The sequence below is a fragment of the Babylonia areolata genome, chromosome 7 (assembly GCF_041734735.1).
Source record: "Babylonia areolata isolate BAREFJ2019XMU chromosome 7, ASM4173473v1, whole genome shotgun sequence".
Lineage (NCBI taxonomy): Eukaryota > Metazoa > Mollusca > Gastropoda > Neogastropoda > Buccinidae > Babylonia > Babylonia areolata.
The window spans coordinates 14,051,562-14,078,082 of record NC_134882.1 but is presented as its reverse complement, the minus strand read 5'-3'; the positions used below and the strand labels follow the sequence as shown (position 1 = coordinate 14,078,082).

Here is a 26,521-nt window from a genome sequence, read left to right as displayed (position 1 = left end):
GCATGAAGACGGAACAGTGAGCATGCATGGCATGTCTCCCTTATGGTGGAGCGGTGTTTCAGTTTCAGTAGCTCAAGGAGGCGACACTGCGTTCGGACAAATCCATATACGCTACAGCGTAACCCAACGCGCTTAGTCAGGCCTTGAGAAAAAAAAAGTGAATAAATAATAGATAAGCTTACATAAATAAATAAATAAACAAATAATAATTATAATATAAAAAAGGTAGTAGTAATGATAATAATAATAAAATAATAATAATAATAAATAAATAAATAAATAAGACAACAATGATGATAAATAAGCAAATAAATGTAAAACATGAAGACACACATTCACACATACACCCACACATGCATAACAGATATGCACCAAACATGCAGTTTCACAGATATGAAAGCACAGTCAAATACATATAAACGTAAATGAGCTCCAACACACACACACACACACACACACACACACACACACACCACATTACCCTGCACCTCCTCTACCCCCCTCCTCCACAACTCATTTCTAGTCTACGTATCGCAGCTTCCACAGCACACACACACACACACACACAGATGAACACTTACTTGTACAAGCACACACACACATGCCCATATCTCCCACCCCCAACCCCACACACATATATACAAAGATATATATATATACATTCCAATATCCTGTTGCTCCCACAGTGTAGGCATACATACACTCACATACCTCATCAGTGGCTGAGTGGTAATGACAATGACTACTAAGAATCCAGTGTCCACAGGTTCAATTCCCATAGGGACCAAGATTTTTTTTACTTCTCGCTCCACTCCACCAGACCTTGAGTGGTGGGTGGTCTGCGTGCTAGTCATTCGAACGAGATGAGACACAAAACCTAGATACCCCACGAGCAGCGGAATGCATATCTGCGTTTGTAGAAGAACCCATGATAACTACAGGATTGTCCCTCTCTCTCAACGGGCGCAATAGCAGAATGGTTAAAGCGTTGGACTTTCAATCTGAGGGTCCTAGGTTCGAATCTCGGTGACGGCGCCTGGTGGGCAAAGGGTGGAGATTTTTACGATCTCCCAGGTCAACATATGTGCAGACCTGCTAGTGTCTGAACCCCCTTCATGTGTATACACAAGCAAAAGATCAAATACGCACGTTAAAGATCCTGTAATCCATGTCAGCGTTCGGTGGGTTATGGAAACAAGTACATACCCAGCATGCACATCCCCGAAAGCGGAGTATGGCTGCCTACATGGCGGGGTAAAACCGGTCATACACGTAAAAGCCCACTCGTGTATATACGAGTGAACGTGGGAGTTGCAGCCCACGCACAAAGAAGAAGTCCCTCTCTCTCTCTCTCTCTCCGTATATATATATATATATATATATATATTTGTATACAAAAACCCATTTTATTAGTAAAAACACATAACTTGCATACAGAAAAATAAATCTATAAAAATATGTGGTGCTGCACAAAACAAATCAACAAATATAGGACAAATTAGTTTCAGTTTCACTTTCAGTTTCAAGGAGGCGTCAAAGCATGTGGACTGATCTGTATAATCTACATCACATCTGGTTAAAGAAAGAAAAAAAAAAGATGCTTGAACTTCACATAAAACCCAATGCACTGGGCTGGTCAGAACATACGTTTCCAATATCATAATTGCAGATCTGATCCCAATAATCAAAATGGAATGAAAAACAAAAACAATCTTTTATTTTTTAACTAACAAAAACAACCTCATCATACACACATCATTACACTCAACAAGGCTGTCCAAGTCTTACATAGATCTTCCACAATGTATGTATGTATGTGTGAGATAAAACAGACAAAAACGCAATCCACGTTTGAGCTTGAGCCATGCTCACCATGATTGGTATACATTTTTACCCCTCCAAATTAATATCACTTGGTTTCTATGTGGGACGTCTCAAATCTAAATAATGCACATATTTCGGCGGTGTCGGCAGATTCGCGGGGGACTGTCACATTTTGGTGGTCTCAACTCTGAGGAGGACCTTCACTCAGGCACTGCTGAACACCACTCAAGTGACTCGGCAGCAGTGCAGGGTCTCCTCTGGTGTGCGGCCTCCTAGCAACCTAAACATCGATAGTTCCCGATGGACTGTCAGTTTGGACTGTGCCACACATACCCAGGTGAGGCTGTTTATTTTTATATACTGGGAACATCATCATTCCATGCAGTGTGTTCAAATTATCAATCCCTATACAGATCAACTTTATCCACAGGCATTTAAAATAAGGAAAACAGGGAGAGTTTAGATCAGTGGTTTGCCCAACAATGTGTTGAAGACAATCACATTTTATGAAATAGTGACAGCTATAAAGCACCACATTCTATATGTGCATGCAAATGATTATAATACAACAGAAACTGCAACTTTGAGAGCGCCAAAGACTGAGATGAGAATGGCTGGCAGTAAAATGGAGGGTGCAGAGTCTGTTAACAAAACGTGATTAAAAAAAAAAAAGAAAAGAAAAAAAGCAGTAATTCTAATCAGTGGAAGAGAACATGTTCAGCTTCAATATAATTATGTTTGTTCATAAGTTCATTTGGTCTTTCTTTCGTCAAAAAGCCATTTTTTAAAATAAACACACACACACACACACACACACAATAAATCATTCAATTGAATTCTCCATTATCTCTATCAATTAGTTATATTCAATTAGAAAAAAGAATTATGGGAAAAGAACAGTGAGTTAGAAAAGCAGTTTGTTTACACTTCAATACAGTGCGCCAAACGTGTATGTGGAGTTCATAATGTTTTTCAGTCTTACCCTCATTACAGTATAACAACAGATCATTTCACTAGCTTACAGGTTAAAACTAAATGCATTTTAAAATAACATAGCAAAAACATCAAGTTTTACCCTCACTACATCAGCAAATCATCTCACTAGTTGACAAGTTATAGTTAAATGCATTTTCAACGTTCGTTTATTTATTTATAGTTTGTTCATCTAAAACGATGATATTAGACTGAAAATAAATATTATCATTATTATCATTATTTGGATTACCATTTCTATCATTACCAATCAGAAATCATAAAGAAAGGAACTAAGAAAGGGAGAGAGAGAGAGAGAGAGAACAGAATGTGGAAAAGACAGAATACAAAATATAAAATGGAGAGGGTGAGTGTCAGTGATTGGAGAAAGAAAAAAACATAATATTGGAAAGGTGTGTGTGAGAGGAGAGACGGGGGAAGCGGGGGAAGTGGGATTAGGACAAAAAAATTAATCAGTAATCAAATATTGCATTTCAAACTGAATATAGCAAAAACTGTCACATCCTACTGGGGAGAACTAACTCACATATACACATATGTCCTTTGAATGTGAGGTTTAAAAACCCTTTTTACTTAGCTTTTCAGAAAAATCATTTGACGATGTTGATAATTTCGTATTGTTGTTAAAAAATTTCTGAAAGTTTGTCCTGCAGGCCAACTGGTCATTTGATTTTATTAAGTTTAGAGTTCACAATGTATCAGGTTCTTGTTCTTTTGTACATGTATCTCTGTTATGTTCTTTTTTTATCGCTTAAAATCCCAATATGTGGATAGACGCTAAACTGAAGAAACACACACACACACACACACACACACAAATGTAGGCATGCACAAAAATTTGTGAAAAAAATTAATGGATTTAATTCTCTGCTGACAAACTGAGTGGTGGCGTAACATTTCTGACACTGGACTGGTAATCTTCATCCTGAAGCAATGATTCCAAGACTTCCTGTAGCACTAACCTCAAGAAAGGAACAGAATTCAAAACATATGAATCACAAAATCATGAAAGGCAAGGCATAAGCACATACACAAACATATACACACACTTACACATACATACACTCACATTATGAAAGACAATGCATAAGCACACACACACACACACAAACATATACACATACTCACATACACACACACACACACAGAGTCTTGCACACATTCAATTACATAAATCATCTGACTATATATATACATATACATATATAAATACAAAATACTTTCATCTTCCATGTGTTTATCCAAATAATACAAGACAGTTTCATCTTCCAAGTGTTCCTTCAAATACTGTTTACGATATGCTGTTCTCTGAATACTCTGCTTACTACGCTACCAACATCAGAGTTGGTGAAAGACATGAAATATCAGGACTGTCCTCTGCTTACCACTTTTAACAAAACAACAAAATGAAACGCTCCCATACAAACAGATGAATTGTTCAATGCTGTTCTATCTTTACGAGGTTCTGCTTACTATCTTACCATCCACCTTCCCAACCTTAGAACTGACAAGACTAATGAAATATCAGGATTGTTCTCTTCAGAATTTTTTTTTCTCTATCATTTTTTAAAAAAAAACACAAACTGAAATGCTTCCATACAAGTCCATTTTACTTTAATGCTCTTCTGACTTAGTGAGTTTCTGATCATCGCTACCACCATCTGACGAAAAACCGGTCTCGGTTTCTGCTCCACAAGCGTCTTTCTCACTCGCTTCTTCTTCATGTGCAGAATTTACATCCCCTCCGCAATCGTTGTCCTCGTTTATTTTCCCAGAATTCACGTTCGCTTTGAAATCACTGTCCTCATTCAATTTCACAGGATTCACGCTCGCTTTGAAATCACTGTCCTCATTCAATTTCACAGGATTCACGCTCGCTTTGAAATCACTGTCCTCATTCAATTTCACAGGATTCACGCTCGCTTTGAAATCACTGTCCTCATTCAATTTCACAGGATTCACGTTCGCTCCGCTGGAGTGATTGTCCTGGTTCGTGTTTAAAGAACTGACGATGTTTCCGTCAGCGACCTCATCGTTCACGTTCACATCCCTGTTTGGCTGGAAAACCTCCGTGGGATAGTTTGTGGTGGAGGGTAGTGGTGTGGTGGTTTCTGATGGCTGGTCCCAGGTAGTGGCATTGGCACTGTCAGGTCTGGGTGCAGGTGGTTTTGGTTCTTCGTGTGAGGAGGAGAGGTGTGTGATTTGTTGTTGTTGTTGTTGTGAGGGGGCGCTAGGGTTGTTGCTGGTTGTCGTCATTGTTGTCATCGTTGTTGATGTCGTCACGTTCAGCAGAGGGGTCATTTCTGTGGACTCTGGGCCTATTGGTCTGCCACGTCCCAGCTGTTTCTGCACTCCCCGGCCTGAGGGCACACACATACACACACACACACACACACACACACACACACACACATGTACACACACAACACACACACACAAACACACACACATACACACACACAAACACACACATGTATACACACACACATGTACACATACACACACACACAAACACACACGTACACATATACATACACACACACATAGAGAATCAAAATTTACGATATGTATTTCAGTAAAAGAAATTAAGTGAACACACACACACACACACACACACACACACACACACACACACACACACACACACACACACACACACACACACACACACACACACACTCACACACACATACAAATACTGATTCACTATCTCAGTAAGAGAAACTAAGCGTGGTATGATACACATACACACACAGACACAGACACACACACAGAAATGACACCTTCATTTATTTTGAGTGTTAACTTCTTGATTAAGATATCAAAAGCACACTTGTATGTGCCCAGGTCCAAATGATTCAATCCTATTCGTTCATTAACTTTTCTTAAAATCTTGGTCTGATGTTTACGATGAAAAGCCCCCCTATATCTGTTTCTGCAATGCCATGACATATAAATGAATGAATGAATAAATAAATAAATAAATAAATAAATAAATAAATAAATAAATATATATATATATATATCCATTTCTTCACAAAGTGACTGCAGCAAGAAAATCAGGGAAAAACAAAAACAAACGAAAGGAAAACTACAAACATTTCAAGGATCAGGCATGGCCAAACATTCCTGTTATTATTACAAAATTCTTCAAGTAACGAAACATTTAAAAAAAACAAGAGGACAACAACAACAGCAAAAAAAATGATAAAATAAAAACAATGAAAAGAAAGACAGAAATAAATATATATACATATATGTGTGTGTGCATGTGACTGAAGCCTCACCTTTTCCCTCAGCAATAAGTTCAATTGTGGCAGGTCCACTTCCTTTGCGTTAGCTGTGCTTGACTATGTGTGTACACATATGTATGTGTACATAACTACACGCATGTATATGAATGTGTATTGTGTGTGCGTGTGCGTGTGTTCATGTAAGTTTGTGCCTGCCTATGTGTGCGTATGTGTTAGGGTAGCTGTTAGATACACATGTATGTTAAAATGTATGTATGCAGCGTGTGTGTGTGTGTGTGTGTGTGTGTGTGTGTGTGTTGTGTAGTCACATTTTGGTGTGTGTATGTAACATAGATATGATGTTTTATGTTAACAAAAGTGTTTTTGTAAAGCACCTAGAGCAGATTTCTGGATAGTGTGCTATATAAGTATCCATTATTATTATTATTATTATTAAGCCTGACTGAATGACACAGGAAACAAATGATGAGCACAGCTCTCAGTTGCCCCTACCCAGGTGGGCAGCCTGTTGTACAAATTACTCTGTGTTTTTTTGTAAAGCGCTTACGGTTTAGTCTCTGACTGAAGATAGGTGCTAGAACCACTGAACACCACCGAAGTGACTCAGCAGCAGTGCAGGGTCTCCTCTGGTGTGTGGCCTCCAGTCGACCTAACATCGATGGTTCCATGTGGACTGCCGACGCTGGAACTACGACGGACGAACCCGGGTGTGGCCGTGTATGGGGGAATCTAAATGAGCAGTGTGGGAGTAATGCCACTGAAACGGTGCAGATGATGAGGCAGCAAAAAAAAAAAGAAAAAAAAAAAGAAGATAGGTGCTAGATAAGTATCAATAGCAACAATGAGAAGGAGACGAAAACAAAGAAGAAGAAGAAGAAAGAAGAAGAAAGATGAAGAAGAAGAAGAAGAAAGAAGAAGAAGAAGAAACAAAAAGAAGAAGAAGAAGAGAAAGTGGAAGAAGAAGAAGAAGAAACGAAGACGAAGCGCCTCACCAATATAGCGGGCATGGTCGATGACATCGTCGCGGATGTCACTGACATCCCACATGGACAGACAGGAGGTACAGCAGTTGCCCCGCTCCGTCACCCCTTCGGCGAACGGCTGGTAAGGGAAGGAGTAGTCAAGCGCAATCGCTGCCAGAAACATCTCCAAGCAGACCAGGAAGTCCTGATACACACAGTTTCATTCCGTTTCAGTTTCTCATGGAGGCGTCACTGCGTTGAGACAAATCCATACATGCTACACCACATCTGCTAGGCAGATGCCTGACCAGCAGCAGCACTACCCAACATGCTTAGTCAGGCGTTGAGTGCGTGCATATATATATATATATTTGTGTACCTATCCGAGTGGATTTCTTCTACATAATTTTTGCAAGAGGACAATACTCTCGTTGCCATAGGTTCTTTTATCAGTGCGCCAAGCGTGTGCTGCACACAGGACCTTGGTTTATCGTCTCATCTGAACGACTGGACGTTCAGTTTGATTTTCCAGCCAAACATGGGAGGAAGGAAGGGCGAGAGCGGGATTCAAACCCAGACCGTCACAGACTCTGCACTGACAGATGAGTGTCTTAACTCACTCAGTACGGCCAGTCCTCTCTTCTCCTCTACACAGACCCCTCGGATGTCCAGTGGGTGTCTCAATGACCCAACCTTTAGCTTCCGTTGTCAGAATTGTGGTATTCTTTGTCAACATTCACCTCTTCAGTGTAAGAGCCTTCCGCTTGTAATATTTTGATGGTGGTAATTGGGGTGAAACGCTGTTAACGTCGTCTCTTTCGCCGTTCGTATGGAGAGAGTTAACCATTCTGCCACCTTCCACCTCACTGGGAAAAGACAACAACAGCTAAACAGCTGTTCGCATCATTTGCGGGACGTCCACTGAATTCACCGGCTACTTAAACAGCTGTTCGCATCATTTGCGGGACGTCCACTGAATTCACTGGCTACTTAAACAGCTGTTCGCATCATTTGCGGGACGTCCACTGAATTCACCGGCTACTTAAACAGCTGTTCGCATCATTTGCGGGACGTCCACTGAATTCACTGGCTACTTAAACAGCTGTTCGCATCATTTGCGGGACGTCCACTGAATTCACTGGCTACTTAAGTCCAGACACGGTAGTGAAATTTTGACCAAAATCATGATTTTTTTTGTGATTTTCATTTTTTCGCATAATTTGCTTCTTCAACATCTAATCTTTATAGTCCGTTTCACCTGGGTACTATATTCACTTAAGTAAAGTTTCAAACAGCATCAACACGTGTGATTTCTTGTGAGTACAAGCACATCTCTTTCTTTTCCTGTTTTCTCAGTTTTGTGTTTTGTCCTCGTAATACCATTTTTCAAAATGCTAATGCTCAAAAACTTTAAAAGATAGCATGTTCAAACTTGGTACTTTCTTTCTTTATGTATTCATCTTTATTATAATGTGGTGGTTTGTATAGTACTAGTAAAAGAATGAATATACACTCATTTGAAAAAAAAATATGTCAAGGAATTTATACACATTTCAACAAAAAAATAATAATAAATGTATTTATTCAAATTCCAAAATACCACTGCACTATAATAAATAACAAATACAAATAAATCAAATAAAACAAACAGAAATAACATATCTATAAAGGTACCGAAGTTCTAAGCTTTTCTATTTTTTTGTTGGCCATTTTGGATTCGTTTCCATGGAAACCGTCACGACAAATTGCACAAAATGACCTTTTTAGACATGTTTAGTCCAATATCTTTGCATACCATGTCACAGAAAGCCATAAACTTCAAGTTTATTTCATACGTTTTTGTACTACCGTGTCTGGCCTTAAACAACTGTTTGCGTCATTTGTGGGATCTCCATTGAATTCACTGTTTACTTAAACAGCTGTTTCCATCAAATGGTATTCCCTGGTTGCTTAAACAGTTGTTCACATTATTTGCTGGATGATCAATGAATTAACTGGTTACTTAAACAGCTGTTTGCATTATTTGCGGGACATTCAATGATTTCACTGGTTACTTATACACCTGTTCGCATCATTTACCAGATGTTCACTGAATTCACTGGTTACTTAAACAGCTTACTGTTTGCATCATACTGAATTCACTGGTCACTTAAACAGCTTACTGTTTGCATCACACAGAATTCACTGGTTACTTAAATAGCTTGCTGTTTGCATCACACTGAATTCACTGATTACTTAAAAGCTGCTTACATCACACTGAATTCACTGATTACTTAAATAGCTTGCTGTTTGCATCACACTGAATTCACTGATTACTTAAAAGCTGCTTACATCACACTGAATTCACTGATTACTTAAAAGCTGTTTGCATCACACTGAATTCACTGATTACTTGAAAGCTGTGTGCATCACACTGAATTCACTGATTACTTAAAAGCTGTTTGCAGTATCTACGAGACATCCATGGAACTCACTGGTAACTTAAACAGCTGTTGGCATGATTTGTGGAACATTCCTTGAATTCACTGATTACTTAAAAGGCAGGTTCATGTAAAGCTATCAACTTGATGATGAGGTATGAAAGAACAGTCCAACAAGGCCAGCAATTGCAGAAACATTATGTTCAATAATCGAACTAGTTCCGCTTTCGTTACCAGAAATTACCATGGTGCTGAGAGACTGTGCATTCCACAGATTCCTTACATGACCTTCTTCTTGACTTCGGTTTGTGTTTTCTTTATTCCTTGTTCCGAATAGCAACAGTGCAAGGACGTTAGTTTCAAGTTCTACGCACGCACACACACACTTGCACACACACTTGCACACACACACACACACACACGCATGTACAGAGGTACACACATACATGCACAAACCAGAAAACACTCAGAAAAAAAAAAACAAAAAAAAAACCCCTAAGAAACGACAACAATGAAAACAAACCGAGGTCAATATACCTGTAAACCGGTAGCCACTTCTTTGACACTGCTAAACACCCAGGTACCACTGGCATGAATCACATCCAGCTTGACCAAGGCAGCGATCACCGTTGACTGCCTGAAACATGCAGTTGAAAAAAAAAAAAAAAGATGCAATTTTCACGCCCCTCCACCTCCCCCCCCCAACCCCGCCCCCAGATTCCCCCACCTCCTGCCCTCCCCTAACCACACCCTTGCTGAGCAGATTTCCATTTTCCATTCTCTGTGAAGCTCACAGTCCTGGGCCTTTTTCTCAGACAGTCATCAGAATCGCATAACACTTCCGTTCAGTTGTGCAAGGAGGTGTCAACTGTGTTCGGAAAAATCCCTTTAAGTATTATTGTATGCTACACCACATCTGCTAAGATTTTATTAATTTTTTTTTGTATGCTTATAGTTGACTTCATCAAGTTTTTGCGCCTTATACATATTATTATTAGTAGTAGCAGTAGTTCTTTGTTATGTATTTTTTTATTTTTTTTTTTTTTTTTTTTTTACTAATTTTTTTTTTCCTCAAGGCCTGACTAAGCGCGTTGGGTTACGCTGCTGGTCAGGCATCTGCTTGGCAGATGTGGTGTAGCGTATATGGATTTATCCGAACGCAGTGACGCCTCCTTGAGCTACTGAAACTGAAACTGAAACTGCTAAGCAGATGCCTGACCACCAGTGTAACCCAACATGCCAAGTCAGGCCATGAGGGGAAAATAAGACAAATAAAATAAAATGAATAAATAAATAAATGAATAAATAAACAAAGACACACAAGAATAAATAGAAATGATAAATAAAGTAAAAATAGAAAGAAAAAAAATACATAGATAAAATAACAATACTGATAAAGAAGAAAGAAAGAAAGAAAACACACACACACACACACACATTTTCATGTATCGCAGATCCCACAACACACACACACACACACATTCCCACGTATTGCAGATCCCACAACATACACACACACACACACACACACACAAACACACACATTCACACACATGCACAAGAGATATGCAATGATCATGCAGTCTCACAGAACACTAAACATAATCATCGCATGCTCGTCAACTACATAAACATTCGCATGGTTATCACATTCTCACCAATACTGATAGCACACAACATCATCAATGACTGAGTAACTGGGAAGAATTGCAACTAAAAAAACATAAGAAGACAAAAAAATCAAAGTCTAACAACAACTACCACAACAAGACAACTTCTGCTACTGAAATCATTATACTGATAATAACACAAAAATAAAATACCGCCACTACTAGTACTACAAATGAATGAATGAATGAATTTATTTTGCATAGGGCACATGACCATTTCCAGAAATGCTTCATAAACACAGTGCACACATCATCAAAACATGTCCATTCCCCCCCCCTTTGGAAACACCAGCAAACAACAAAGAGGCTAAATCCAACCCCCTAAAAAGCACTGAGTGAGAATACAACTGACTGAGAAAGGCAAAACTGAACAGGCCCACTGCAGTATGGAAACATGACTCCTTGATCTTCTTCTTCTTCTTCTGCGTTCACTCGTATGCACACTAGTGGGCTTTTACTTGTATGACCGTTTTTACCCCGCCATGTAGGCAGCCATACTCCGTTTTTGCGGATGTGCATGCTTGGTATGTTCTTGTTTCCATAACCCACCGAACGCTGACATGGATTACAGGATCTTTAACGTGCGTATTTGATCTTCTGCTTGCATATACACACGAAGGGGGTTCAGGCACTAGCAGGTCTGCACATATGTTGACCTGGGACATCATAAAAATCTCCACCCTTTACCCACCAGGCGCCGTCACCGTGATTCGAACCCGGGACCCTCAGATTGACAGTCCAACGCTTTAACCACTCGGCTATTGCGCCCGTCGACTCCTTGATCCAAGGTGTTAAAAGTGTTATAAAGAAAAGACTGAGGGCCACAGACCACAGCAAGAGAATGACTTGACCACAAGAGAAAAAAGCTAACATATTTACTTGATCACAAGAGCAAAAACTAGCAGAATAACTTGCCCACAGGAGCAAACGCTGTGGAGTGTTGGCCTAAAGATAATGCATCCGCCTTCAAAGCGAGAAAATTTGAGCGCACTGGTTCGAATCGCACCGGCAGTAGCCAGTATTTTCTTCCCCTCCACTAGACCGTGACTGGTGGTCTGGACGCTAGTCATTTGGATGAGATGATAAAGAGAGGTCCCATGTGCAGCATGCATTTAGCGCATGTAAAAGAACCCAGGGCAACAAAAGGGTTGTCCCTGGCAAAATTCTGTAGAAAAATCCATTTCTATAGGAAAAACAAATAAAACTGCAGGCAGAAAAAAAAAAGAAAAGAAAAAAAAAGGGTGGCACTGTCAGTGTAGCGATGCGTTCTCCCTGGGGAGAGCAGCCTGAATTTCACACAGAGAAATCTGTTGTGACAAGAAAGAGTAACATAAAAGGTACGTATTAAGACTTTTGAGTGCGTGAGACTTTCAATGTGTACATGTCTTCTTTCCACTACAACTAACATTGTTAAAAATTTTTTAAAAGAAGAAAAAAAAAAGAACATAATTCAATTAACAAAAAAAAAAGAAAAAAAAAAAAAAAGTTGCCAATGTCCTTATTCAGTCCCAAAATCAGAACCTTCAGCTGTGAACCCTGAGGATTAACAACAGAACATGATCCAAACAATCAATTCCTTGATTTTAGCAACAGATTGATTGAGGGATGGGCCGTAATATATCATCTACACTTTTTCTGAAAGAAAAATGGATGCACTTTAATGATTTTCAACAACAAAAATCTAAATTCTAGCATGCAAACTATTAAAGAAAGTATATATAACCTACACTTAGTCATTCGGATGAGACGATAAACCGAGGTCCCGTGTGCAGCATGCACTTAGCGCACGTAAAAGAACCAACGGCAACAAAAGGGTTGTTCCTGGCAAAATTCTGTAGAAAAATCCACTTCGAAAGGAAAAACAAATACAACTGCATGCAGGAAAAAATACAAAAAAATGGGTGGCACTGTATCATAGCGACACGCTCTCCCTGGGGAGAGCAGCCCGAATTTCATACAGAGAAATCTGTTGTGATAAAAAGAAATACAAACAAACAAACAAACAAACTTTTCTGAAAGGAAAATGAATGCACTGTTCTGAGGGGACACAAGGGGTGAGAGAAAAGAGAAGCATTACTAACCAGAAGGACAAAAAGACAACAGCTTTGATGCAGAGGAACTTGGGTACTGGGCTAATGGGAGCTAACTCCTCTTTTGTTCCCTTGTAAAAGAGGACGAGGCAGTACATTGCCCACTGCACACACACAAAATATATCCACACAAAGTTAATATGACCAGTGATAAAATAAAATTAAAAAATGTGAATTTTTTTTTTTTTTTTTTTGCAAATCATAAACCATACCAGTCCAACGTTTCAGTCTTTCTATGTTTCTGTCTTACTCAGCTTTTGAGCAACTTCAAATTCCTAGAGAAAGTGATGTTAAAAAAAACCAAAAAACCATTAAATAAAACAAAAACACATAAAAAAAACAAAGAACAAAAAAACAAAAAAACAAAAAAAAACAACTAGTAACAGCATCAGTAACAGTGAAAAGCAGCAATTCTAATACATCGTCTTTCCTCCATTATATATATATATATATATATATATATATATATATATATATATATATATATGTATGTATGTATGTATATTCAAATGACAAAGATAAACCAGATCAATAAATAAATGATATGGAACATGACATAGAAAAAAGGGTACAGAGAATAAAATTTCTTTTACATGAATAAATGTTTGAATAAGTTGGGTTTTTTTTTAAATGAAATGATTTAATGAATGAATGAACTGATTAATAAATCAATTAAACAACTACAATTTTAAAAAAAAAATAATAATAATAACAGAAGACAAATAACTGCACAGATATGACAGAACCAAAAATCAGTGACACAGGTGGTCTGGTGACATGTTCCAGTTCTGATCCAAGGGAAACAACCACATGCATTCCCTGTGCCCTGTGTGCGAACTTGAAGTTGAACAATTTCACTTCACACAACATCATACCAAGGTGACACATGCCATTGGTACTGTTATTCAGATCACAGCTGATACAAGCTTGTTTTATCTTTCTTTCTTTCTGTTTTTTTCTTCCTTAAGCAGAAAATGAAATGTATAATATACATTAAAATGTAAAATTCTGAACTTGAAAATCTTTGTTGTTTTTTTTAAGTGTGTGTGAATTTTCGTTTTGGCTAAAACAGTTCTTTGTTGTAAAATTTCCTTCCATTGTCTGTCTGTTTCCTTATGATTTCCAAGAGTTAAAAACTCTTCTACTATAATAAGTCCAAATATTAAAATTTATACAAGTTACAACGGTCATGCCTTTTTTGACTTTTACATACCATACGTACAATGACAACTGAAGCACATACATTTCCATTACATGATACATGTTCTGAAGATTACTTACCCCAAGCCAAATTTTCAGACCTAAAATTTTAAAACAGAGTGATCAATTTCAAAACACCTTATCCAAACCAATACTGTTATACTGCTCATAAGTCCGTTGTCATACCGCTTGTATTATTCTTTTTTCTTCCCTTTTCTTTAACTGTGAGCTTCATTAATGTGTTGGCAGCTTTTCTATGTAGCTTTTATGAAAATTATAAAATCCAACATTTTTTTCATCAAGGATGACTGGACTATATACTGTGTCCACCCTTTTCGATGTTGTCGAGTCAGCAGCGCTTCGAGCATGTGTTTGGTTGTGTTTGTACTTGATGGTTAACTCCACTGATTCTAATTTCTATGCTGAGCTTTTCTCTTTAACTCACTCGGGACGACAAGTTTTCTCCCTTGCTTTTCCCCACAGACGGCCCATTTGTAAGGGTTAGGGAAAAAATTACAAAGAATACAAAATACTGTGTAAGAAAATGAAACTTTCAGAACTGGTTTATTACGTGTTGAGCTATTACAAAAAAAATCAAATTTCTCATCTTATTTTTGTCATATGTAGAAAATACTGCCAATTTTTCACCCCGAATCACCATACCCATGCTCGCTTTCTGCATTAAATTCGCTTTCTTCTTCGTCATCATCCACCTCTTGAATGTCCGACCCTTCAGTTTGTAGCATTTCAAGTACTTCGGCAACCCTAAAACATTGCCGTCACTGCCTCGTTCACTTCACAACATTCTGAGAAGAGGCCGCTTTGCTAACAGGCTGACATGCGAGCAGACGACCGGTCAGTGACTTTGTCAGCGTTTGTGCGAGACAGGCCACACATCCCATATGAACCAATCATACTGTTCGATTGTGGAGTGACCCAGAATAGCGCACTCTGCTTGGCTAATCACAAAATCACGTGTACATCGCATGATGGAATTTTACTTTTGGAGAATGCTATTCCATTCCTTCGTCCGAAACCGAATACGTTTTGTGAAGGAATGCTCACGCATTCCTTCATCCAGAAAGAGTTAACTGGTATTCTGGGACAGCAAGCACCATGAAGGACTGTCACATGAGAAATGTTTGCCGACAGCTCTGGCTGATTACAAAGCTGTTTCTTCTCCCTTTGCTTTTTTGTTTGTTTGTTTGTTTTGTTTTGTTTTTCAAGAACCTGGGCACAAATCAGAAGTGAAGCAACTTTTAACTTAGACATGAACGCATGTTTCTTTCTCATTTTTCATCAAACTTCCAGTATCAAAACACACGTTTCCCTCTATCTTAGCTCTTCACTTTTGTTCAGCTGGCTGAAAAGATTACAAGATGAAGCTGACAGCTGGTGAGAAATTATCTGAAACAGACTTGTACAGTGTAAGTTCTAAACAGATCTTGTATATTGTAAGTTCTATCTCGTCGTAACAGATCTCACAGTGTGAAATTCAGACGACTCTCTCGCAAGGGGGAATAAGAGCTATGTGGTGCCACTGCAAAGTTAGTCTCCCTTTGCCTTCTTCGTCTTGTCTCTATAAGTTTTGCTTTTGTAGACATTTTGTCAGCAATTTTCTTCTGGTGCTCGGTTTATGAATGGGAAAATGTGCTTTATAAGTATATATATCATCATAATCATTCTTCTCCTTATTATCATTATTATTACTATTACTATTATCATTACCATCATTATAATATCATTATTCTTATCACTATTATTATCATTTCAGGTCAGGTACTTTATTCTACAGGCTAATGCTCAAATCTGCTGCAAAGAAGAAAAAAAAAGAGAAAAAAAGAAAACAAAAAGGAGGAGTTTGAGCGGACCGGGCAAGACGGCTCGTCTTTTCACTGTTAGCCGCGCAAAATTTGGCCAAGCAGAGCAAACCGATAGGCCTAGTTTGCATTAGTTTGACATGGTACAGTATATGACACCAAAAAGAAAGATAATGGTGACTATCCTGGACTAACTCACCACTTGTGACACACTATTGATGATGACGATGTATGACCATCCTGACTGGAAGTTAAAGTCGCCTTCGTCATATTTTCCTGCCAGCTCACAGATTCTGAAAAACATGCGTGCACATGCATGTTAGCGGACAGGCAGGTCTACATATTCAGCATTGTGAAATGAAGATATAATGAGAACAGATTTTTAAATCTTGAAGAACACAATTAACAAAGAAAAGAAGAGGAAGAAAACTACCACAACACACATACAGTGACACAGTGAAACACAGACACTCACACACACACATATGCACAAGTATGTACACACACACACACACGCACACACACAAACACACATAAGCACTCATGCACAAACACATATAATACACAAACTTCAATTCATTTGTGTGTGTGTGTGTGTGTGTGTGTGCATGTGTGCATGCATGCGTGTGTGCGTGCGTGCGTGCGTGTGTGTGCGTGTGTGTGTGTGTGTGCGCATGTGTGCATGCGTGCGTGTGTGTGTGTGTGTGTGTGTGTGTGTGTGTCTAATATCACAACGTAGCGAAAATATAAAACGAAACAAAGAAAATGAGCTGTTCAAGAACCAGTTCAGCACTGGACTTCTCAGCGTTCACCAGTGATCTGGGTGCAAGGCCCTGTTTCAGCACAGTTGCTGTGTCCCTGGGAAAAGCACTTTGCTCTCTGTTTTTTCTCCCTTCACTTAGGTTTGAATGTGTACCGGACTTCCACCAGGGAAGGTTGATTTTTGACTCACTTGTGTAAACAAAGTGAGTCTATGTTTTAACCCGGTGTTCGGTTGTCTGTGTGTGTGTGTGTGTGTGTGTCCGTGTGTGTGTGTCCGTGGTAAACTTTAACATTGACATTTTCTCTGCAAATACTTTGTCAGTTGACACCAAATTCGGCATAAAAATAGGAAAAATTCAGTTCTTTCCAGTCATCTTGTTTAAAACAATATTGCACCTCTGGGATGGGCACAAAAAAATAAAAAAGAAGCCTAATTATAAGCAAACTGCATTTACTGTTATATTTATATTTTTTGTATTTTTTAAACTTGGCACTTTGACCTCTTATTCTGACACAACAGCAAGAGCAGTCATTATTATCATTTTTTGTTCAAACAGGAACTTCGTTTGCTAAGCATTGAAGTTTTATTTATTTTGCAAACGTTTTGGTGCAGATAGTAAAGAAGGGAAATTACTCTGTAATTAATGCTAGGGGGCTTAATTTATCACAAGTGAGTCTTGAAGGCCTTGCCTCTTTTTTCTTTTCTTTTTTTTTTTATATTTCTTTTTCTTCTTCTGCGTGTGTGGGCTGAAACTCCCATGTTCACTCATATATATGCAAGTGGGCTTTTACGTGCATGACAGTTTTTAACCCGCCATGTAGGCAGCCATACTCCGCTTTCGGGGGTGTGCATGCTGGGTATGTTCTTGTTTCCATAAACCACCGAACGCTGACATGGATTACAGGATCTTTAACGTGCATATTTGATCTTCTGCTTGATTATACACACGAAGGGGGTTCAGGCACTAGCAGGTCTGCACATATCTTGACCTGGGAGATCGTAAAAATCACCAGGCACCGTCACCGTGATTCGAACCCAGGACCTTCAGACTGAAAGTCCAACACTTTAACTATTCAGCTATTGTGCCCGTCATATTTTTTTTTATCACAACAGATTTCTCTGTGTGAAATCTGGGCTGCTCTCCCCAGGAAGAGTGCGTCACTACACTGACAGCGCCACCCATTTTCTTGTATTTTTTCCTGCGTGCAGTTTTATTTGTTTTTTCCTATCGAAGTGGATTTCTCTACATAATTTTGCCAGGAACAACCCTCTTGTTGCCGTGGGTTCTTTTATGTACGCTAAGTGCATGCTGCATACGGGACCTCGGTTTATCATCTCATCCAAATGACTAGCATCCAGACCACCACTAAAGGTCTAGTGGAAGGGGAGAAAATATCGACGGCTGAGCTGTGATTCTAACCAGCATGCCCAGATTCTCTCGCTTCCTAGGCGGACATGTTACCTCTAGGCCATCACTCCAATAGCAGACAGAGCTAGAGGACTGGGCCAAACCTTCCTATGCCAAGCCCTAGACACAGTGGTTATGAATTCAATGCCCAAATGGCTGTAAAAGGCAATGGGACCTTTTACATTTGAACCTTAAAGAAAACACACACACACACAAACACACAACACAAACACACATGACACATATACACAGACACCACAATCATTTCACAAAGGAAAGAAGTGATTCAGTTCCACTTCCAGTTTCAAGAAGGTGTCAAAAGTGTGCAGAGTGATACACATTACATCATATCTACATTGGAAAAAAAATATATATCCAGTGTGCTCGTCTGGCCTTGAGAGTCTACCCAAGATTTGTGCAAAAACATTTACATAAAATGAAATGACATAATTCATAATGGAGCACAAAAAAGATAATGATAACAACAACAACGACAACAACAATAACAATAATATACAAAATATAAAAAATAAAGATCCAATGTGCTCATCAAGCCTTTGACAGCCTACCACTAGCTTTGTGCAAAACATTTTTGCATACAAAATTAAATGAAACAATTCAAGCAAAACAAACGAATTTGAGCAAAAATCCATTCCAACGTCAGTCACTCACAGGGCCAGAGCAGTCATGGCTGGTCTGACCACCGTGTACTGAAGCACTCCGTGTTGGCAGCGGTTCAGGAAAACTCTGTTCAACCAAACAAAAGAAAAAAAAAAGAAAAAAAAAAAAAGTAAGTCATGGTTGATGCAACCAACATATACTGAAACAATTCATGTTTTGCTGCAGTTCAGAAAAAACCTTGTTCAACCAACAGCAACAAGAACAACAAAAAAGAAGTCAGTCATGGTTGATCTAACCAACATGTACCGATACACATGGAAAATGTTTGCAGCACTTCAGAAAAAACCCTGTTTAAACACCCCCTCCCCTCCCCTCCCCCTGCCCTCCCCACTCCTCCCTGACCCCCCCGCCCCCCCCCCCAACCTCTCCCCCCTGCCCCTCAACACACACTCCCCCCACCAACCCCCTTCCCCACCCCCCACAAAAAGAAAGATAAAGAAAAAGTAAGTCTCATCTTACTGTAAAACCCCCCAACTTATCTGCAATATTTGGATGAGATGATAAACCAAGGTCCCGTGCACAGCATGCACTTAGCGCATGTAAAAGAACCCACGGCAACAAAAGGGTTGTTCCTGGCAAAATTCTGTAGAAAAATCCACTTCAATAGGAAAAATAAATAAAACTGCACATAGGGAAAAAAAAAGAAAAAAAAAAGGGTGGCACTGTAGCATAGCAACGCGTTCTCCCTAGGGAGAGCGGCCCAAATTTCACACAGAGAAATCTGTTGTGATAAAAAGAAATACAAATACAAATACTCTCTCTCTCTCTCTCTCTCTCTCTCTCTCTCTCTCTCTCTCTCTCACTCACTCAATCACTCTCTCTCTTGTTCAAGCAAACATTACACATCTTGCAGAAATGAATCTGTTAATATCAAGAAATTCGCAGTTTTTCTGTATAACTAGTCATCTCACAGGAGAAGCATTATGAGTTGATACAACGATATTGTTCAAATACACAGCATTCATGAATGACATGTTTCAACATTCATTGTGCATATCAATATCTAAAATGTCTCTTGTTCATGTGCACCCCCTTCAAATGTGGCCGTGCCCTTTCGTGAATAAAACATATATATCTCTCTCTCATGAACATATAAACACAAAGCTACACACACACACACACACACACACACACACACACACACACACACACACACACACACACACACACACACAAATCAATTTTGCTCATCCCTGAAGTACAGTTTCAGTTTCAAGGAGGCATCAAGGTGGACTGATCCATATACACGACACCACATCTGCTTTTCTTATAGAAAAGAGAGGAGAGTTGGTGGGCTGGTGGACGGGCGCAATAGCCAAGTGGTTAAAGCGTTGGACAGTCAATCTGAGGGTCCCGGGTTCGAATCATGGTGACGGCGCCTGGTGGGTAAAGGGTGGAGATTTTTACGATCTCCCAGGTCAACATATATGCAGACCTGCTAGTGCCTGAACCCCCTTCGTGTGTATATGCAAGCAGAAGATCAAATACGCACGTTAAAGATCCCGTAATCCATGTCAGCGTTCGGTGGGTTATGGAAACAAGAACATGCCCAGCATGCACACCCCCGAAAACAGAGTATGGCTGCCTATATGGTGGGGTAAAAACGGACATACACGTAAAAGCCCACTCGTGTGCACACGAGTGAACGTGGGAGTTGCAGCCCACGAACGAAGAAGAAGAAGAAGAAGAAGAAGAAGGTGGGCTGGTGGGGGTGGGGGGGATGGAGGGGTGGGGGAGGGGGGGGTGGCGCAGATGCCTCCTGTACTATGCTCAGAGTCAATTAATATGCTGGTCAGGCCTAGAGATATGCTACTCATTAAGTAATTCTCAAGCTCAAAATAGAAGAAAGAACAACGGTGTCTTATATAAACTTAGAGAGAGAGAGTGAGAGAAATATATACATGTGTGTGTGTGTGTGTGTGTGTGTGTGTGTGTGCTTCCAAAAAAAAAAAAACAAGTTAAAAAGCAAGTTCAACAAGATTGCTGAGTTCCCGTTTAAAGCCCAACTCTTAGTTGCACAGACAGTTACGTATTCGTTCTTCTATGTTTTGCCAACCAGACACACATAATCATGTCTTTTTATGCAAATAAAACAGAACACCTGGAAGAAATATTAATCATTCTGTTATTTCATATTCATATTTTTACACATATGTATATAATATAAATTGTATAACAGACAAAAACTGACATAAACTTTCTAGACTGATGCCACATAAACCAAGAGTTATCTCTGACCCAGATACTGTGAAACCTGCCAGATTAAAACCATCTCAGGTGGTGGGTAAACAAAGTGAGTCTATGTTTTAACCTGGTGTTCGGTTGTCTGTGTGTGTGTGTGTGTGTGTGTGTGTGTGTCCGTGTGTCTGTGTGTCTGTGTATCCGTGGTAAACTTTAACATTGACATTTTCTCTGCAACTACTTTGTCAGTTGACACCAAATTTGGCATAAAAATAGCAAAAAATTCAGTTCTTTCCAGTCATCTTGTTTAAAACAATATTGCACCTCTGGGATGGGCACAAAAAAATAATAAAAGAAGCCTAATTATATGCAAACTGCATTTACTGTTATATTTATATTTTTTGTATTCTCTAAACTTGGCACTTTGACCTCTTAATCTGACCCAACAACAAGAGCAGTCATTATTATCATTTTTTTGTTCAAACAGGAACTTCTTTTGCTAAGCATGGAATTTTTATTTATTTTGCAAACGTTTTGGTACAGATAGTAAAAAAGGGAAATTACTCTGTAATTAATGCTAGGGGACGTAATTTATCACAAGTGAGTCTTGAAGGCCTTGCCTCTCTTGTTTTTATTGTAATCACTGTTGAAAAGCTTTATACTTGTTTGGCTTTCTGCCTGTCTTATACATTCCATGCATTCTGAACCATGAAACTGTGTGTTTGATTTTGACTTTTGTGCCTGTCATATCCTTCTGGTTCATTCTGAACCACAGAATTGTGTCTTTCTGTTGTATGAGCTGTGAGGGATGATATAATCATTTTCCCATTTTTCAAGGTGGGGGTGATTTTCTATCACTTTTTCAGTAACAGAGTGTTTGCTGTCCCTTGCAATACTTTAATGGTATCAGTAACACATCTAAGATTTTTTTTTTTTTTTTAAGTCAAAGGAAGAGCTATTGCAACATTTCATTTTCATTTTGTGATATCGCATTCTGAATAGGAAATGCAGAAATGGATAAGATAAGATAAGATAAGATAAGATAAGAATAACTTTATTATCTCCAACTGGAGAAATTTGGTCAGGTGCATAATCACAACATAGCCAAGTAAACGACAAGGAGACCATAACTGTAAAAGTCAACAACAGCTTTTACGAACATTACGAAGATACAAATGTAAAAAATATCACATACACTGTTTCATACATACATCCACACACTGCAGGTAATAACTAGTATTCTTAATGTAAAAACACAAAGAATTAAGAAACATTATTTGAATATAATTATAAACATAGCCTACTATACTGCACATTGATTATAACAGACAGATAAGATAAGAATAAAGATAAATTGCGGAAAACCGCAACCAGATAATCAGCACACACCCCCCCCCCAGCCCCCTCCCCCACCCCCACACACGCGGATTACTTGATTAAACAAGAGTAATAAACATATGTTCTCAAATAAAAGCATTTCACATATTCGCTTTTAAAAACATTGCAATTAATTATTACATCGTAATTATTAAACAGAAATATATTTAGAATATGGACGAGAAATATATTTAGGATGCTGTAAAATCTGTCCATATCTGCTGTTGAAAACACTTTCACACTAATATAAAACCTGTCCTAAAAAAAGAAAATGTGTACTGGTTATTTTGTTGAAGCAGAAACTGTTTTTGGTATGGTGATAAGTAAAACTTTGCCTTCATAAATGGAACTGAAAATGTGTTCAGCTATTGAACAGACATGCAATTTTATGCGGTCAATACCAATGCTTGTAGTTCAATTACTTATGTGTGTGCATATATATATATATATATATGTACGTGCATATATGTCATGTATGTGTGTATATGTGTATGCATGTATATGTATTTGTACACATGTATATGTGTATGTATGTGTATATACCCATATTATATGTGTATGCATATGTGTGTACATGTATGTATATCGTTCTATCTGTTTACTTATTTGTTTATTTGTTTCCTTATTCTATCATTAATCATTTGATGATTCTACTTTAACCAAAAGGAAAACCTTGCATTGATGTACTATCATAGATAATGAAGTATTGTGCCATACGGATTGTGAAATGCATCCATTTGGTAAGAAAAGAACTTTCTCAGCAAGAGGAAAAAAAAAAAAAAAAAATAAAAAATCTGCCCGTATCATCCGTACCGTCCCCGAGGCCAAGGCGACAAGCAGCAGAAAGGGACGAAGTGCTTGACGCGGCGCCTCTGCTGCAGTAGCTCCTCCAGGGCCGGATGCTCTTGGTACAGGAAGTTGAGCAGGTAGCGCAGGAAGTTGTAGATGACGTAGGCCTCGTAGCACTCCCTCAGAGTGTCCAGGTAGATGGCCACGGAGGGAAGCCGCAGTGCGAACCACTGGTTTGGAAAACACACAAACACACACAGATACAGACAGTGAGACACACATAGTGATGCACACACACACACACACACACATACTATAGGGATGCACACACACATACACACACACCACATACACACATACACACCAAACACACACACACACACCACATACACACCACACCACACACACACTCATACAAACACACATACACATGACACACGCACACATACACATACACACCACACAGACACTCATACAAACAGAAACACACATACACATGACACATGCACACACACACACACACACAAACACACACCACACACACACACACACACACACACACACACACCCCACACACACATACACATACACACATGCACACACACACACACACAGTCCAAATGTGTAACACACTTTTTCTTCGGGGGGAGGGAGGGGGGAGTTGGAGGAGGGGCAAACATAAACTTTCACCAGTTACACTTACAGTTCTGCCATAGAAATGCATTAACTTGGCAAAGATTTACAAATCACATACAATGGCTTAATCGTCAACATTTCTTACTGTCATGTTCATGCAAAAAAATATCCCACAATTTCTGGTAATGCATGCCACGATCCTTTCCACACACTTAACTTTCAGAACACACTTAGCATGCTTTCTTTTTCATTCTCTGCCCACTTTTTTCTATCCCAGGCCATTCCACTCTGGATAAATTAATCACTTTAATCATAAAACCACCAATATAGTATAAGGATTCTCACTAACTCAGGAGACTGATTACATGACAGTTAAGTTCATATGACACAGTCTCTACAATCATGGACAGACTGGCACCTTGCCTTACCGCATTCAAAGCATATATTGGCACCATCCAAAGAACTCTGAAACAAAGAAAGAAGATATCACACTTTTAATTCACAGACAGAATTGTAAGATCAGTGAACAGCCAGACCTCTCATTATAAACAGGTTCAAATCAAACTTGTTGATCTAGATCTTCCACATCATAAGGAGTTTCCTTTTTCTGAAAATTTTACATATTGAATACACTGCGGCAAGTGTTCTTTTTGCTCACTAACTCCCTCTCTGAGACCAAATATAATATATTAATTGGATAGGTTTATAATTATATAATGGGGTCTATAGATCTACCAAAACAATTTGTGGGGGAACACAGACATGCTCCCAGCTTGTATCTTTCAAATGTCTGGTATGTTAATCTAGGCAAAACTCAAAAACTACTTGATGGATGTAGCTGATTTTGGGGTTACTGTTGGTGTGTTGCATGTGGAGTTGTGCTTTATTTCCCCTGGACCTCTGTCTGATGCGTTTCCCGCATTTGCCTTTCGGCCGTTTTTCTTCTTTTTTTAAAGATTAACTATTGTCAGGTGACTACAGTTTCACCTGATGTAACTACAAACCACCACTGTACAAATGCATGTACATGTGTGTCAATAATGTCTGTGTCAGTGTGTGTGTGTGTGTGTGTGTGTGTGTGAGAGAGAGAGAGAGAGAGAGAGAGAGAGACTGAGTGTGTATGAGTGAGTGTGTGTGTGTGTGTGCATCTGCATGTGTGCCAGCTTGGGTGTACACTGGCATTATATTCATGTACACTTGTGCATGCACACTTGCACATAATTATACTTACAGTAGATGCGAGTATAACCTACTGTCAACTGTAAAGCATACACATAAAGCACTACATGACTGACGACCAAACATGTGAATAATACATGCATTTAATGAATAGTATGCTTCCACAACAATTGCTATGTACTGTGTTGACTGGGAGTACTGGGATGTTGCTTGTATGCATACATGTCTTTGAGCAAACAAACCAAACTGAACTGAAATTAGTGTTTTGAAAAATTAGATACCTCTGCCTCTCTCGTATTGATTTATGTACAAAAAACAAACAAGAAATAAATTTATTTGTATGCATCATCGTAAAGAATATCAAGTACATGACTCAGACATATCCCCAGTGTCAACTTAATCACTATCATGTGACAATGAACATGTCAGCGTCACGAGAATGGGTGTATGATCATTTGCAAGTGCTTCGAAATTATTTTTCTTTTCTTTTTTCATCATGCATACCTGATTATATGTCTCTGCAAATCCGGTTGCGTGTAGTAAACAAGATGCTGGAGAATGCCCCAAAGCGAAATTGGGACGGCCATCATCACAAACAGTCCGCCGATGAACCATGCCTCCACATAGCCTGGCGCGCCTTCTCTTTCCAGTTCAATGGTACACAGAGGAAGAGCGACGATGAGGCCTATGAAATACAGCGTGAAGCAAGCTGGTCGAATCCAGCGCCTCCATCGCCTCAGCACATCCATGATTCTGAGTTTGTATGGGAATCGTCTCACCGTTGCATGCGCGTCCGCCGAGATTCACAACACACATCCGACATTTTGTCTCTTGTTTGTTGTGTCATGTGACCAAACCACTCTTCCCCTCACCATCACCTCCACCGCCCTGCTTTCTCCTTCCGATCGTCAGTCAGCCTGCCATCTGTTCGACTCTGTGTGTGTGTGTGTGTGTGTGTGTATGTGTGTGTGCGCGCGCGCGCGCGCGTGTGTGTGTGTGTGTTGTGAGTGGATGGGGATAGAGAGGGGATAGAGATTTAAGGTGGGGTGGCGGTTGAGAGGATCAGTGGACGGGAGGTCCCCATAAAGTCTATGTATGGGAGGCTATCGACTTTTGCTTGCCCTTCTTTTCTTTTTTGGTCATAACTAGGTTTGTTCCCTTTAATTGAAAATTTAGGATTCCATTTCCCGACAAATCATAAATCATTTTCTTTCTATTATTTCCTGATTTTTCTTCTGACTTACCTTATTTCTTTCCTCCTCCTCCTCTCTCTG

General features: G+C 39.2%; 1 protein-coding gene across 1 annotated transcript; it reads right to left on the bottom strand.

Moving 5' to 3' along the window:
* Positions 1-3,654: 3,654 nt before the first annotated feature.
* On the bottom strand, positions 3,655-26,080 carry LOC143283732 (transmembrane protein 184C-like). Its single transcript, XM_076590013.1, has 9 exons — positions 25,752-26,080; positions 24,497-24,533; positions 23,457-23,662; positions 19,077-19,151; positions 16,433-16,526; positions 13,205-13,317; positions 9,991-10,090; positions 7,064-7,238; positions 3,655-5,177 (listed from the first exon to the last, which is right to left on the bottom strand). Exons 1-9 carry the CDS (start codon positions 25,994-25,996, stop codon positions 4,432-4,434), a joined length of 1,791 nt encoding a protein of 596 aa, XP_076446128.1. The 5' UTR covers positions 25,997-26,080; the 3' UTR covers positions 3,655-4,431.
* Positions 26,081-26,521: the final 441 nt, after the last annotated feature.

Excerpts from the sequence above, each read along its gene's own strand:
- LOC143283732 (XM_076590013.1), bottom strand. The coding sequence starts at position 25,996 with ATGGATGTGCTGAGGCGATGGAGGCGCTGGATTCGACCAGCTTGCTTC. Across the intron at positions 24,534-25,751 it reads TTGCAGAGACATATAATCAG|AGTTCTTTGGATGGTGCCAA; the intron begins GTATGCATGATG and ends TCTTTGTTTCAG. Across the intron at positions 19,152-23,456 it reads TCGCCTTGGCCTCGGGGACG|AGTTTTCCTGAACCGCTGCC; the intron begins GTACGGATGATA and ends TTGGTTGAACAG.